Consider the following 17,353-nt stretch of genomic DNA (forward strand, 5'->3'; position numbering starts at 1 on the left):
ACAAAAGCTTTGTGCGTCGCAAGGGAAATGAATTATTCATGTCAGGGAGTGTTGATTTGTTTTCATGTAGTTGTGCTGGCATCTCCATACCTTGCCCTCATCCATAGGATTGTCACTAATGTGAACCACTGGGCCGGGGTGGGCCTTGGAGGACCTGTGGGAGAGAGACAGATTTGGCATTGGTGTTAGTCAAGGAGAGGATGGAGGAGTTCAAATACACAACAGGAAATATAGTATGAAGATAGTGAGGAAACTATCCTTGGGGATATGTGTGTTTGACTCTGTGAGATGGAGAGAAAGGACATTTAAAATTACATTTGACATTTTTCTTGTTATATACACAACAGTTCAAAAGTTTGTGGTTAATAAGTTTTTTTATGAGTTAATAATTTTTATTTTTATAAGAGTTCATTTTTAATAAGAGTTTTTTATTTGTTTGTTTTTAAAGTCGTCTCACCAAGGCTGCATCCAATTGATTAAAAATACAGTAAAAACAGTAATATTGTAAAATATTATTACATTTTAAAAACATTTTCTATTTTATTATATTTTAAAATGCAATTTATTGCTGTGATGGCAAAACTGAATTTTCAGCAGCCATTACTCTATAGTCTTCAGTGTCACATGGTCCTTCAGAATTCCTTCAGAATCTACATTCTAATATGCTGATTTGCTGCTCAAAAAACATTTCTTATTATTATCAATGTTGAAGACTGTTGTGTTCCATATTTACGTGGAAAAGTGATTTGTTTTTTTTTCAGGAATCTGATGAATATAAACTTTATATAACTTTAATATAATGTTACTTTACTGTCACTTTTGATAAATTGAATGCATCCTTGCTAAATAAAAGTATTAATTTATAAAAAAAAAAACAACAACTTTGAGATGGTCCTCACTGCAGAACAGAAGATCCAGGGGGCGGGGTTTGATCTAGATCCAACTCCTCCCACTTTACATATCCCTAAACCTACCCATCTCTGATCTAAAGTAGATCTAAGTAGATCTAAACCTACCCATCTCCACCCCCTGGATCTGGATCCAACTCCTCCCACTTTACATATCCCTTACGCTGCATTCACACGGGGCATCAGCGTCAACGCTTGACGGAGGGCGTGTCTGAAGCTTGAGCTGACGCAACCGTCATAGTACAACAGCCAATCACATTACTTTCCGGTGTTACATGAACGCAATTGGCTAGCGTCTGTGAACTGATTGGCTGACGCCTGTGTTGGCGCTTGAAAAGTTGAGAAATCTTCAACTTCTGTCGCAAATAACGCGAGTGAAGCGGCGCGACGGAACCTACAATTCAGTTCGGCAACGCATGACGTCACCCATTTAAAGTAAATGAGAAGCATTAACGCCGACTCCCCATGTAAATGCAGCGTTAACCTACCCCTCTCCGCCCCCTGGATCTCATGTGTTCTGCAGTGAGGGGCTACTGCAAACTTTCGAACGGTAGTGCATGTCATTTGATGTAATTATGAGTATGATTGTTTCCCAACATGCACCTAGAATGAATAAATCAGTTCAACACACCAACACTCAAATACATACCCATACATATTCCTAAGACACTGATATCCCACATATAACATCATAACACCCAAACACAAACCCAAATATCCTTAATGAAAGAATAAAACATTTGACAGAACAAAACAAAACCATGATATATTCAATCTGGAGAGTGTTTTATAATGATTCAAATCCCCAAAAGATTTGATGGCCTGAAAAGTCCAGCACTGGCTGGGATCCTAGTTTTATCACCACTGAAATAGGGTTTTCCTCATAAAAATACCCTCTTTAACAATACATTACAAAATCCAAGAGTGGGATTCTTGCCATGCAAAGCTGTTCAAAATGACAGGGTTTTACATAATGCATCGAATAATTCATGACAGGCCCCTATAGAGGCATCTTGTATTTAATGTTGTCCAACCGAAACCAACCTAATCTGAATTTTTCCATTCATATACTTAACTCCATTAGGCTTTTGAAATATGAAATATATAAGTCTCCACTGACATTCAGACAGTCAGTTTCAACCTCAAGATTATTCAAAGCTAAAATTTCATTAAATTCATAAAAGAAGCTTTGAGATCTCCCCGGGACACAATGGTGTAAGCGAGAAATTTTACAAGACCACTACTGCCCACTCATTTACAGCCAATGAATAATATACCCTCATTACTTTAGTTAAGAAACAGAGCAAAATATTTCATCCTAATAAATATAGCAGTGTAAAAAGGCAGTGTATCTGCTGTTCTGATACACTCGGCTACAGTATCTTTCTCTCTAAACATTACAAAACAAGCTGCCTTGCCATCAGTAGGTGTTACTTTAGCGTGGACTATACTGTGGACACCCATAAGGCATTGACTGTACTGGCAGGAGTCTTATTCCTTTGTACCCTCTGACTACCCAGCAGGCCAACTGTGCTGTTGACGGCTCTCAGGCACAGGCTTAGACGCCTATAGTGGTGACAGCCGTGGCATAGACAGGGGTCCTTCTCTCCCCTCCAGCTACATTCTGTTGAGCTACAGCATGATGAGGAGAGACAGAGCAGTATACGTCTGTTATGCTGATGGAGGTTCGACAGACAGGGGTCCTGATCTGCATCTTTCTCCTCCAGTGTTTGTTGGGTGTCTGAAATGTGACTGACAGATACAGCGGGAATAAAAATCTGTAACATGGGACCCCTCACTTTTACAAAATGACATAAGAGGAGTCTTAAGGGTATTTTTTACATATAATTTCTTTAATAACATTGTTAAATGTAACAATAACACTGTTTAATGTAATCTTTAGCAAATCTCAAAATTAATATAAATTTTTTCATAAATTATAATGTTGTAATGACTAAAGGGGCTTTCACACCGGAGGAACTTTTTCATAGTTCCTAGAACTTTTGGGGGAAGTGCCCGAATTTTGCCGTGTTCACACCGCAGGAACTAGGAATGATTTTAGTTCTAGGAACTCCTTTTGGGGGAACAAAATTAGCTCCTACTTCAGAGTAGGGTCTAACCCAGCACAATAGGAACTACCAGTGACGTAAATGTACGCTGATTGGCCAAATGCAAGTGAAACACCGGCACCCGCCATTTTTTAAAAAGCCGCGTACACACACAGTTTATAGCCTATATATTTATTCCACAAACTAACTCTACGAACATGGAAAACAGTGATAGCCTCTCAACCTTTATGCTAAGGAGAAAATCCAATTCAACTTTGAGCGGACCAAGCAAAACATGATTATGTATTTCTGCTCAGCTAGTGACATTGGACATCAAACACCAGGCAAACGCTAATACTTTTTTATATACTGTCTTCTTTCTTTGTATAACAGTTCTATCATATATTAGACAGGCCGTTAAACAGATTGTAAACTAATGAAGACTGAGAATGTGAGAGCTGTGTGCTCAGGCTCTGGCGTTCTCAGCACCGTCAAAATAGATGTCCGCCGCGCCGTCAAAATAAAAGTCACAACAACAAGCGCGGCTTACATCACTTCAGCGTTCCTACTGGTGGTGCGAATGCAACCGGAAAACAGCCCTAGGGGAACATTAGTTCTTGGAGAACCACCCTGGTGGCTAGTTCCTAGAACTACCTGGTGCGAAAGCCTCTTAAATTAACTTAGCATTAACATAGCATTTAAAATGCTTGATTTTACCTTGAATTAGTTTGAAAATGCCTGAATTTATTTATTCAAAATAGTATAGGATAGTATACTGTTTTAGGGTGCTTTCTCACTTGGTTCGATTGCCTGGACCGAACCCGAGTTTGATTGCTCCCCCCTCCCCCTGTCCCCACTGGACTGTGTTCATATTATATTATTTGGGTCCGACCCGCGGTTCGTTTGCGTCATCAAACCAGCAGCTGTTTACTCCGTTGCTCAGTAATGACGGCGCAGGAGAAGGTGGCAAAATGCATAAAATTGCTCTCCTCACTTTTATATTTTTGTTTTTGAACCTTTGGTTTTGTTCATAACGGCATTTGCTTATATCTGCCGTGAATGTAGAACGCTGAAGGTGAGCAGAAATGAGATAGGCCACACTACAGCTCTCTGCTTGCAGCACACACAAACACACATTTTAATCAAATAATACGGCATTAATAGCGGTTCACTTCCGCAATTTGGTAGCCGTACCCCAGACCACCCCTTTTAAGCGGACTCGGGTACGGTTCGCGGGTGCGCACCCGAGTTCAGAAGACAGTGTTCACATCATCCAAACGTACCGAACTCTGACGTCAATCGAACGCAGGTGCACACCAAAAGTGCTAATGTGAAAGCACCCTTATTTTATACAATACTATTGGCCAATGTCCAATAAATGACTTTTATTGGACATCGGCCAATAGTACAGTATAGAATAAAATAGAGGCCTCACAAGGCTGTGTGCACAGCCTTCTGCTTTTTGAAACGCTCTATTGTGAAGAAGTGGCACAGCTGGCTGAATAGTGTGGTGCAAATAACCTGTCCCTCAATGTGGGGAAGACAAAGGAGGTTGTGATGGACTTCAGGACGAACTCTGTTGACCACCTCCCACTGAGTATCGGCAGCTCGACTGTGGAGAGAGTCAGCAGCACTAAATTCCTGGGGGTACACATCACAGAAGATCTCACCTTGACCACCAACACTACATCACTCTCCAAGAAGACCCACTTTCTACACCATCTGAGAGCAAGTCTCCTTCCACCCATCCTCACCACATTCTACTGGGGCACTATTGAGAGTGTGCTAATCAGCTGCATCACTGTCTGATATGGGAACTGCAGTGCTGCAGACCATACAGCGGATAGTAAACACAGCTGCAAGGATCATCGGTGTCGCTCTCCTCTCCACCCTGGACATGTTCCTTGCACAATGCTCCAGCAAAGCTACAAGCATTGTGAAGAACCACACCCATCACCACCCACAGTCTCTTCTTGCTCCTGCTATCAGTAAGACGGTACTGGAGCATCAGAGCCCGCTCTGCTCAACAGCTTCTTTCTCCAGGCTGTGAGAGCCCTCAACTCAAATCCCCTCGTTCCCCTCTGAACCCCCTCGTTCCCCTCTGAAACCCCTACATCCTGAACCAGAAACATTAACACTCCCACCCCAATCCACCACACACTTAACCTCTTGCTGCTATTGTCCCCCAAGCACTGTTCATTTCAAAAACCGTTTACAGTTCTCATGTGCAATACTATGTGAGCGACTATTCATATGTTGAGTGGGCCTTACAAACCATCCACCTTCAGTAATACTCTGGTCTCACCATGTTGTGCACTGATCACTTTAATTACTTTTCTCTCATGCACTGACCCTGTTTGCACTGTTTTTGCCTTGTATCTCTCTTTGCATGACTGCACTTCTCTGTATCACTGTACTGTTGTTTCATCTGTAAATTCAAGTATATCTAAAGTTTTGTTTAAAGTATTTATGTAAAGTATATGTATAGTTAGATTACTCTATATAAATAGGTTAGATATGTGTAAATTTATATAGTTTATATACACTATATTGCTAAAAGTATTCGGACACCCCTCCAAATCATTGAATTCAGGTGTTCCAATCACTTCCATGGACACAGGTGTATAAAATCAAGAACCTAGGCATGCAGACTGCTTCTACAAACATTTGTGAAAGAATGGGTCGCTCTCAGGAGCTGAATTCAAGCATGGTACCGTGATAGGTTGCCACCTGTGCAATAAGTCCATTCGTGAAATTTCCTCACTACTAAATATTCCACGGTCAACTGTTAGTGGTATCATAACAAAGTGGAAGCAATTGGGAACAACAGCAACTCAGCCACGAAGTGGTAGGCCACGTAAAATCTCAGAGCAACAGTGCGCTGTGAGCAGAAGTCAATAGCTACAGACCTCCAAACTTCGTGTGGCCTTCAGATTAGCTCAAGAACAGTGCATAGAGAGCTTCATGGAATGGGTTTCCATGACCGAGCAGCTGCATCCAGGCCTTACATCACCAAGTGCAATGCAAAGCGTTGGATGCAGTGGTGTAAAGCATGCCGCCACTGGACTCTAGAGCAGTGGAGACGTGTTCTCTGGAGTGACGAATCACGCTTCTCTCTCTGGCAATCCGATGGACGAGTCTGGGTTTGCCGGTTGCCAGGAGAACGGTACTTGCCTGACTGCATTGTGCCAAGTGTAAAGTCTGGTGGAGGGGGGATTATGGTGTGGGGTTGTTTTTCAGGGGTTGGGCTTGGCCCCTTAGTTCCAGTGAAAGGAACTCTTAATGCTTCAGCATACCAAGACATTTTGGACAATTTCATGCTCCCAACTTTGTGGGAACAGTTTGGGGATGGCCCCTTCCTGTTCCAACATGACTGTGCACCAGTGCACAAAGCAAGGTCCATAAAGACATGGATAAGCGCGTTTGGTGTGGAGGAACTTGACTGGCCCGCACAGAGTCCTGACCTCAACCCGATAGAACGCCTTTGGGATGAATTAGAGCGGAGACTGCGAGCCAGGCCTTCTCGTCCAACATCACTGCCTGACCTCACAAATGCGCTTCTAAAAGAAGGGTCAAAAATTCACAAAAACACACTTCTAAACCTTGTGGAAAGCCTCCATGGCTTGGGTGGGCCAACTCCATATTAAACCCTACAGATTAAGAATGGGATGTCATTAAAGTTCATGTGCACGTAAAGGTAGGCGTCCCGAAACTTTTGGCAATATAGTGTATGTTTTTGCTTTATATGTTTATATGTGTTTATATGTAGCATGTGGTCCTGTGAGGCACGACATTTCGTGCCCTTGTGTCTCTACATATAGTGGAATGACAATAAAGCTCACCTGAACTTGAATCAATATTTGCTGATAAATCCTTCACATAAAGATAACTGAAATGTATTATTGTGACAGTTGAAGTATTAAATAGATAAAACAGGCACAAAAAAGTCAATCTTTTGTCAATCTGTTAGTCTCCAAGGTAAACAAAGAGCTGTTCACACAGGACACATTCACACAAAAAAAAAATTAGGGTACTTGATTTTAAGCTTGAAGTGCTTCTAAAATAGGAAAATTCCTAATTACAAAATTCAGGGGGCAAAATTCAAAGGTCAGGGAATATAATTAATATTTGTTTTTAACAAAAATCCCTTTAAAAAAAAAAAACACTTGTAAGTAGTATAATTCATGCTCTGTCTGATGTCATAAAATGACAGGTAATCTAGTTAGTTAGTTCTAGAGATAAAACTATCCCACCACTTTCATCTGCGGCATGTGTTGATGATTCTGATGTATTACAGTATATTCCATCGAGAAATGAACCTACCTTCACCCAACAGAAACCAAACTTAGTTCATGAGGTCAACGAATACATTTGGCACATATTAAGCCCTGTTTGTGCATGTATGTGTTTAGTTAAGAGACAGAGAGTGAGCAAGAAAAAAAAAAGAGAAGGAAGAAGAATTAGAGTAGCACCTACACAGAAAGGTCAAGGTGACGATCGTGTTGAGAGGGTGACGGATTGTTAACTACTCTGTTCCTTAGACCTCAAGATTCCTAATTTATGTCCCCACAGTTCTCTCCTATCTCTCAGCCCTTACTTTAAGAGGAGCAGGCTGGATTTAGAGAGCTGATCACCATGGCAACAAGAATAGGATGGGCAAAATCTCATTCTGTAACTGCCGCCCTCACTCCGCACTGTCTCATTCACTCAAGACACCTTATGATTACATAATTTCACCCGTTTCACCTACATACACCCTCTTACCCACAATCCTTTTCTGAGGTCCAAAATAATTATTATACCAAATGTACGTACCTCCTATTCTCACAAATTCTCCCTGATTGTAAGGAACGCATGTTGACATGAAGTTTAATTTCCTGTCATTAGGAAAAAACCACAGCACAGCATCCACTTCAATCCGTACCAGCTGTGCGTGTGCACGTATAAATGTAGGAAATCCAGGATGCAATTTGCTCACATTTTAAGCGATTGCATTGATTTGCTTTAAGCAGCAACACCTGTTGTGCATCATTTCAGTATCTGAAATGGATGTCAGACGGTTAATAGACCCTCTATAAACATCATAAAGGTATCTGGTATATACTGTCTGTTTTAGTGACTGTACACGTATGTACATAATCCCAGCATGCCTCAAGACCTACTGCTGTCTTCTCAACCTTGGCCAAGGAGAGATCCATACATCACTGTCTTTGTTGGCTGAGATCTGGATTTATGACAGCACTGTCACATATACAGACATGCACAGACTCATTTAGAAATGCGGAGACAATCTGCTTTTCCGGAGGGCACGGTGGCGATTCTTTGCGCCTGGCTTGAGATAGCCTATGCTGTAGTCTGTGCACCTGGGAACAGCTTAAAAATTAAACCACCTAACATGCCTCAGAGTCCCCTTGTCAGTGTGGCATCACGGCACTCCATTATGCCCACCCCTAATCCCCCGACAGCCCACACAGTCAAGTGCCAAGCTACATGCCCCCATACTCTAAAACAACTCGCCGCTACTGACACCTGCAGCAACAAACTGTTTTTCTCAATGCCTGGCATCATGCCCACATCACCCACCACCATATTATCATCCCTACAGCAGAGTGGCATGCCAGATTTCTCCCTCTCAAACAGGCACAGACCATCTTGGTTAGCTGCTGTGGCATAGCTGCTACTGTGAAGTGCATTTTTAGAGTATTTATAGAAAGGATGTTTACATACACACTTGATTTTAAGACACTTTCCACGTTAGCATATTTTTTGATGTGAGAAGTATTATATGTGTTTGATTAATTATGATTTGAAATTAATCTAGCATGAAAAGTAGCTTATTTTAAACACAGCTGATGTGTTTAACCTTCTCAACTGTCATAAATTTCAAAATTAAAATAAATGTGATAATTTACAAATACAAATCATTTTTACTGGCATAAATATAATATTTAGCTGTTAAAATACATAATGTACAACCCTGTTATTAAATTACATTCCTCCCATTACAAAACGTGTTATTCTCTACAATTGTGATGAAAAAATGAGTAAACAAATATTTTCCTTTCCTTCAATTATATTATATTATATATATATACATATATATATATATATATATATATATATATAAATTCCCATTATTGGGATTATAAATTATATGGTAACACTTTACAGTAAGGTTTCATTAGTTAACATGAACTAAGAATGAACAATACTTCTACAGCATTTATTAATCTTAGTTAATGTTAATTTTAACATTTACTAATACATTATTATTAAAATCAAATCGATTTTTATTAACTAACATTAACAAAGATTAATAAATATTGTAACAAATGTATTGGTCATTGTTAGTTTATGTCAATTAATACATTAACTTATGTTAACAAATAAGACCTTACTGTAAAGCAGTGGTTCTCAAACTTTTTTGGTCACGCCCCCCTTTAAAACTTGAAAAAAAAGGAAAGTTTTTTTTAAAATTGATAAACGTGCAATGAAAAAAAAACATGCAATAGTTTCACTTTGTAATGTAGTTGAATTACTGAAAAATATAACAGTAAGAGAGAATAATAGATGAACATAACTTTTAATTTAAATAAGCAAAAAATGTACATATTTCAGAGATGCTTTGGATGAACAATATCTAATCAGTGGCTGCAGTGAGCTCTTTTGACAGCATGTCACGAGCTCAGCTTCTTGTACGTCTTCTCGCCTGTGTCATGAGAAATCGAGTCGACCTATAGCTTCAGTTATAGTATATGAACCAAGTATTTTAAAAGACATTAATGGTCATTATAACGCATTTTAAACGTATAAATCATAATGCGAATTTGCAGGAATTATAATCAGGCACTAAAAATACTACCCATTAAAAGTCAGATTAACCAATGGGATCACTCGGGGTCCTAAAGGAGACCCGATTCCTGGGGGGGGCTCGATTTCTCACCACACCAGAAGGTACAGCGGATCCCCCCCCCCATGCTCATTTTGTTATTGACATATGCGACATAAAACATATATGTATGTGTGTGTAGGTTTGTGTGTCAGAGAGAGAGTGGAGAAAATGCTCTGCTTAGTGACGTGAGAGTAAAGCCATGTTGACTTGCCCCTTTAGTCTGTCACTACAGGTACAACAGCAAAGGGCGGAGCAGCTCTTTCAACAATTGCCCTTCCTGTCGCAAGGGACACAACGTGTCTGTCTGCGAGTGTTCGTATGCTTAAGTACTAAAGCAGGAGGTGAGACAGGACATCTGTCTATACTTACACTGATCCGATCCGACACCTGTAAATGCATGTGTCTGTGTGCGCGCGCGTGTCTACGCTGTCTGGGTCTCAAAGGCACTGCAGCCTTTTCAACGGGTCAGGGAGGAAAACAAAACTGCTGACAAAATGTTAAAATGAATAATTGAAGAACTCTGAGTATCTACTCAGAAGAGCGATGGAGGGAGAGCAGGTGAATTGACAATTTAAAATGGCACTTGATTGAAATGATCGCTTGGTTACAAATAAAACATAACAAGGCTACAGGAACAATGACAGATGTGACACATATGATATATTACAAATCATATTTCAAGACTCAGTGAGATTACATTTCATTTCAAATGTGTGTGTGGCACTCACAGTTCAATGGCTTTGTTCCACATGATGGTGTATCCTGAGAGGGTAAAGGACTCCACATTCACAATGTGGATGTTTCCTCGTTCCGAGCCAATGTACAACCATTTACTTTGGAAGGGCAGATGACAGAACGTTATCCTAAAAAATAGGGATGAAGAAAGAGTAAACGTATTATTTCCAATATATCAAATGTATAAATGAATAGAACCGCTCACATGCAAAACACTTCACCCACAAAGGCCTCATATGTCTCCATTGAAATCGTAATACTATTTCTTATCTTAATTATCTTTATCTGAATTTGTAAGATAGATTCCCAACAACATATTTTCATAGTATTCTCAGGTGTCATATTAGGTTATTTTTGTCCTTGATCCAGCAGGGATTCTCATACATCGTACTTTAAATTCTAGCTTCTTCTAGCTAAATTCTCAGCTGCTCAAAATTCACTGCAAGACGTAGTATACTGCTGCAAAACGGATATTTGAGCAACCTCATATAAAAGCACAATGGATTAGATACACTGGAACTTATGCCCTTGGAAGTTTCTTCTGGAATAACAAAATCATTTCAGTTCTATAAAATTTGGGACGCTTTTCTCTCCTACGTGGAAATGTAATTTGATGTAGAAGGATGGACTCTGTGGTCATGCATAGACTTATGACTAATTGAAATGGGGATGTTGGAGAATCTGTATTAACTTATGATGGTCTTAATAACAATAACATTATTAAAATGTTTATTATTATTAAGTAAAATCTTTGATATTTTAATATTTTTAATGTACAGCAAAGAGATAAAATGGAGACTTGCTTAAATATCCTTTTCAGAATTTTTTTGCTTAAAATAAAATCCCAGTAAGTGTCTGTTTTAGAGTTTCAAAAGAGATGTAACAACCTGTGTCCAGATTTGCCAAGATACCAAAGTCTGCATTCATACTGACATTTCAATAAAATATAAATAAAACTCATATACATTACCCCCACTTAGTTCAAGACCAATTTACCTGAGATATGCAATTCAGTCAAATTTTATAGACTGCATGTCAACAACTGATTAATTTGTTTATTTCTCTTAAGCAAATTAGGAGACACGTCTGAGACGTTTCGTAACTTCCATAGCATAATTTCCAACTCTAGCATGTCTCCTTAGCTGAGCAACTTTTGAGAAATACCATTTTCATGTGGGAACTGCAGGTGCGATAAGCTGCACCAAAAGCTAGAGCATATAAAATGTATCTCATTCAATGTCAAGATATTGACAATCACATGCTCCATCAATGAACCACACAATTTTCTTTCAACCAAACATGTTTGCATGTAATTTGTCATTCCTGAGCATAAAAAAAAGCTTCTTTTAGCTGAGCTGCTAGAGTTCTGCTTGCTCAACCCCAATTTTTTGCAGTACATCCTAGAGGGTCGAAACTGCAGGAAGTTAAATTACTGTAATCAAGGGCTGGGCTTCTGTTTAATCACCACTAAAACAGACATATTACTCAGTCTTAGGTCTATCTAAATACAAACATAGATGATTGTGAGTTTAAGAAACCAATATATTTGGTTTCCAAAACTTGCATGCATCCTGAAGAACAAGTATATTTTTTAGAAAAGGTGGAGCACATGGTATCATTTTATGAACAAAAGGCTTGTTTGTTTTGGTGCTGTGCAAACGGCTTGCCTCTCACCCCTTTCACACTCCTTTTTCCCAGCAACACAAGTGCACACACACACCTGCCCCCAACACTTCACGCCAGCACCTTGCAGCATCATGAATATATTCATGAGTGGAAGAGTGTTGAGAGAAATACTATGCATCAAACTCAACACATTTCTTTCCTCTGTCTTTCAGACAGACACACACATGCACACACACACAAACACCAGCTTGGAGAAGACGTTGAAAGACAACACAAGTTGGACTGCTGACTGCTCTCTATTTTTCACTCCCTTGAGAAAGGGCAAAAACAAAAAGAAAAGAAAAATGTAAGAGAAAATATAACATATGGACAACTGCAGCATTAGCCTCTCCACTGCCCTATCACATCTGGAGCACCCATTATGAAATATATGTAATGATAACATACAACTTATCAATTGACTTTTTAATTAGTTTAATATATATTAAAAAACTTTAAGTATGTGTGAATATATATATATATATATATATATATATATAAGTATATATATATATAAACTAACAGTAACAGTATACTAACAGCATAAGCTAATAGTATAATACAGTAGAAACTAACAGTATTGGTGACACCAGTATGTTTAAGCTCTTCAAGGCCCGTTCACACCAAGAACGATAACTATAAAGATAACTATATTAGCATCCACACCAGCGGACAATATCGTTCTGTTTATTCTAAGCATATATATATATATATATATATATATATAGGTTATTATGTGTGAATAAAGACTACTTAGTTGTTTCAGTTTGTTATTTACCTAATAAATGACAATAACATTTTAAGTTTTAAACCAGTTTTTGACAGATTCCTAAAATATAATAACAATATAATATATATATATATATATATTATATTATATTAAAATTTAAATGAACAAATTTAATAATTTGAGATTAATTGTGATTTATTTACGATATACAATTCCTAAAATATATGTGAACATTATGTCGACATCTTGGGTGAGTGAACATAAAACATTTTGTCAAAAGTACTATCCATTTCTTTACTGCGCACATACAAAAATAAGGTCTTTTCTGGTACTATTTCCATAATTAGATGATGATCCTTCTTCTTTAATTAATTCATTAATTAGCACAGGAAAAAAATATCACATCTATCACATCACTGTGTCACGATTCCCTGTCTCTGTGTTCGAGAACTTTTGTTTTGATGTTCTTTTGTCTTGATGTTTCTGGTTTCAGTTCCTGTGATTTAGTTCCTGTTTCCATTGTCATCTTGTTTGTTTCCATAGTTGCCTTTGTTTGTTACTATGTCAACTAATCACCTACACCTGTCCTTCATTTAGCCCCTGGTCATCTTGTGTATTTAAATTCTCAATCTTCGTCTGTTCTTTATCTTGTGTTAAGCTTTCCTGCTGGTATGTATCTCTGTTTGGTTCCTAGTGTTTATTAAATGTCAAGCCTCATTGTTGTGGATAATCAAGTAAAGCAAGCGAGTGACACTTTGAGAGTATGTCATGTAAAGAGAATTTAACATGACATCTACAAGTCTACATCCACACGTATATTCCCAAATGACTAGGCAAAATTTATCTTCCACATCAAAATACATATATTTGTTTTTGTTTTTCTATCATGGTTGGGGCACTCCATTGACTTATATTGTTTTATACTGAGCTAATGATATTTTCTATCCTCTAAAAAAACCTTGATGTATTTTATTTAATTAAGAAATGATTCAGTATTTTTATTACACCATTATCCTCATAGGGACATTTGGCAGCTCCCTGCCATTGAGGTAGGTAGTTTTGTCCTATAGTGCAACTTTGGTCCCCTCAAATTCAGCAAAACCCGACCCAGACAAAAACCACACACTTATTGCTTCTCTCCCACCTTTTTTTCTCAACCAGACAAACCACATTCACAAATATCAACAGCCTTCCACGTGTGAAAGTGAGGTGCGTTTGTGTTCAGATGGCTCCTGTGCTGGTGTGATAATGAGCTAAATGAGTGTATTAGCATGACAGACGGATGCCCTGCACTCCTGACATTTGGCTTGCTCTTTACTGAGCCTTCGTCCTGCAGGGACACACACACCCACGCAAAGAGCAAATCCATTCAGGAACAACCTTAAAAACCTGCCAACCTCCCTGATCATTCGTTGTTACAGCACCAGGATGGAGTTCTTTCATCTCTAAAACAGTGTATCTGTAAGATCAAAACGCCTCCAGAAAAGTAAACATTGACTTTTTATTGGATTCATATAGGAAAATTCATTTTACAGCTCTGAATGCTCAAGACACCAGGTTCACTAAACAAAAACAAGCAGCTTCAAAATCAAAAACAACACGTTGCTTCAGGCAAGCCAAACATAGAAAACACATAACTGACCAGCTGCACATGTACAACATGAGCGAAAAGAATCTGCTTGGAATGAGCTTTCCTCCTGTAACCGTTTACAGGGACAAATGTGCGGTGTTTAAATCAGTTGAATTTTTAAAATCAGAATGTCTTGAGCACAGCAAAAACATTTTAAGAGAACACAGCCTAATATCTGTTTCCTCCAGAATGCTTTAATGTGCAATCTAGAGAGCATTTTCAGGAAGCACTTTCATGTCTAGCTCAGAAAAGAGTGTTTTTTTAACAGGCTGTTCCTCTCTCATCCCTCTCTGGTTGTTGTAACATCTTCCGACAGCTTCCAGTCAGAACGTCAGCTTGCGTGATGCCCTCAGTGTCCTGACAGTAGGTCAAACTATGTTCCTCCCAAAAATATACTTTCTGAAAGAAGCATCCTTCAACAACAAGAAAAGCCGATGCTTGTTCCTGAAGGGGTTGTTTATGTTGTATGTAGAATATTTACATTTACATTTTGCATTTATTCCTTTAGAATTCTTTTTCATTCACTTTATTCAAAGCAATCCTAGTCTTTTTGTGAACAATTCATGTTGTTCAAAAAAAAAAAAGAAAGAAAAAAAATGTTGCATCTTTGTAAACACATTTTGTCATAAAATATTACCACAGTCAAACCAAAAATTATTCTGACATTTTTGATATATTTTTACTAGTGGGTGCAGGACACTATAGTTCATTTATGTAAGTGAGGATAGCAAAATAAAGTAAACTGTGACATATTATACCCAAATATTCTTCATACAGTGGACTACCAGTAAAATTTATAAAAAATTTGGAACCAAAAATTATTTGACCTGACCATGTTTTAAGTGTTATCTGACATAATTAAGATTATTTTTTTCTGACACAGTTTAACTCTGATATCTTGTCATATTTTATTACCATTTTTTTTAAAACTATGAATAAACTGTACTTACTGTATTAATGAATGAAAAGTTCAAGGTGTCTGAATACATTTTGGTTTGACTGTAAATATTTATACTATTTTTTATATCTTACTATGAACAATTCATGTTTTTTCAAATAATTAATTTGTTGCATTTCTGTAATCAATAAATAATTTTTTTCATAAGATATCACTAAATATCACTATTGTGAATATGTTACATTTTCATAATCATTAATAATTTTTTTCATAAAAATTACAATTCTTTGATCATTTTTATTTATACCTTTAAGAACAGTTTGTTAAAGAATAAATTATTGCATATTCTCAATTGTTAAGATTGATGCTCCTAGAAAAGGGATGTATTTTTAGAGTAAAAAAACAAGTTACTTTTATTTAAAAAAATTTTTTAAATATATAATAATATTTTATATAATAACATAAAATATAATTAATATTTAAAGTAAATTATACGTTTAATAATTAAAAGTAAAATTTATTATATAATTAATTATACATACAGTTGCAAGAAAAAGTATGTGAACCACTTGCAGAATCTGTGAAAATGTGAATAATTTTAACAAAATAAGAGAGATCATACAAAATGCATGTTATTTTTTAATTAGCACTGTACTAAGTAAGATATTTTACATAAAAGATGTTTACATATAATCAACAAGACAAAAAAATAGCTGAATTTATTAAAATGACCCAGTTCAAAAGTTTGTGAACCATTGATTCTTAACACTGTGTGTGGTTACCTGGATGATCTACGATCTACTTTTTTGTTTTGTGATGGTTCTTCATGAGTCCCTTGTTTGTTCTGAGCAGTTAAACTGAGCTCTGTTCTTCAGAAAAATCCTCCAGGTCCTGCAGATTCTTCAGTTTTCAAGGATTTTTTGCATATTTGAACCTTTTACAGCAGTGACTGAATGATTTTGAGATTCATCTTTTCACACTAAGGACAATAGAGGGACTCAAACACAACTATTAAAAAAGGTTCAAACAATCACTGATGCTCTAGAAGGAAACACGATGCATTAAGAGTCAGGGGGTGAAAACTTTTGAACAGGATGAAGATGTACAAATTTTTCTTATTTCGTTTAAATATCAATTTTTTTTCATTTAGTACTGCCCTTCGGAAGCAACAGAAGATACTTACATGTTTCCCAGAAGACAAATTAAGTACAATTTACCTTGATCTTCAAATTCAAAAAGTTTTCACCCCCGGCTCTTAATGCATCGTGTTTCCTTTTGGAGCATCAGTGAATGTTTGAACCTTTTTTAATAGTTGTGTTTGAGTCCCTCAATTGTCCTCAGTGTGAAAAGATGGATCTCAAAATCATTCAGTCACTGCTGTAAAGGGTTCAAATATGCAAAAAATCCTCAAAACTGAAGAATCTGCAGGACCTGGAGGATTTTTCTGAAAAACAGAGCTCAGTTTAACTGCTCAGAACAAACAAGGGACTCATGAAGAACCATCACAAAACAAAAAAACAGTCGTAGATCATCCAGGTAACCACACACAGTATTAAGAATCAATGGTTCACATACTTATGAATGGGGTAATTTTAATAAATTCAGCTATTTTTTTGTCTTATGGATTATATGTAAACATCTTTTATGTAAAATATCTTACTCGTGACAGTACTAAATGAAAAATAACATGCATTTTGTATGATCTCTCTTATTTTGTTAGAATGTTTCACATTTTCACAAATACTGCAAGTGGTTCACATACTTTTCTTGCAACTGTACTTGTATTAAATTAAATGACTCAGAAATGCATCACATTACACAAGCAAAATGGGTTCTGAACGCCAATT

The 17,353-nt window shown here is 37.3% G+C and overlaps 1 protein-coding gene across 5 annotated transcripts in view; it reads right to left on the reverse strand.

The window, feature by feature from the left end:
- stxbp5a (syntaxin binding protein 5a (tomosyn)) overlaps positions 1-17,353 on the reverse strand; it is a 97,761-nt gene that overhangs the window by 42,079 nt on the left and 38,329 nt on the right. For all 5 annotated transcript variants that reach the window (XM_051875671.1, XM_051875673.1, XM_051875672.1 and 2 more), the window contains exons 5-6: positions 10,577-10,711; positions 91-154 (exon numbers count right to left, since the gene is read on the reverse strand). In XM_051875671.1, coding sequence (XP_051731631.1) covers positions 91-154; positions 10,577-10,711 — 199 coding nt within the window. The remainder of the gene's footprint in view (positions 1-90; positions 155-10,576; positions 10,712-17,353) is intronic.

Source organism: Ctenopharyngodon idella, chromosome 20 (genome assembly GCF_019924925.1).
Source record: "Ctenopharyngodon idella isolate HZGC_01 chromosome 20, HZGC01, whole genome shotgun sequence".
Classification (NCBI taxonomy): Eukaryota; Metazoa; Chordata; class Actinopteri; order Cypriniformes; family Xenocyprididae; genus Ctenopharyngodon; species Ctenopharyngodon idella.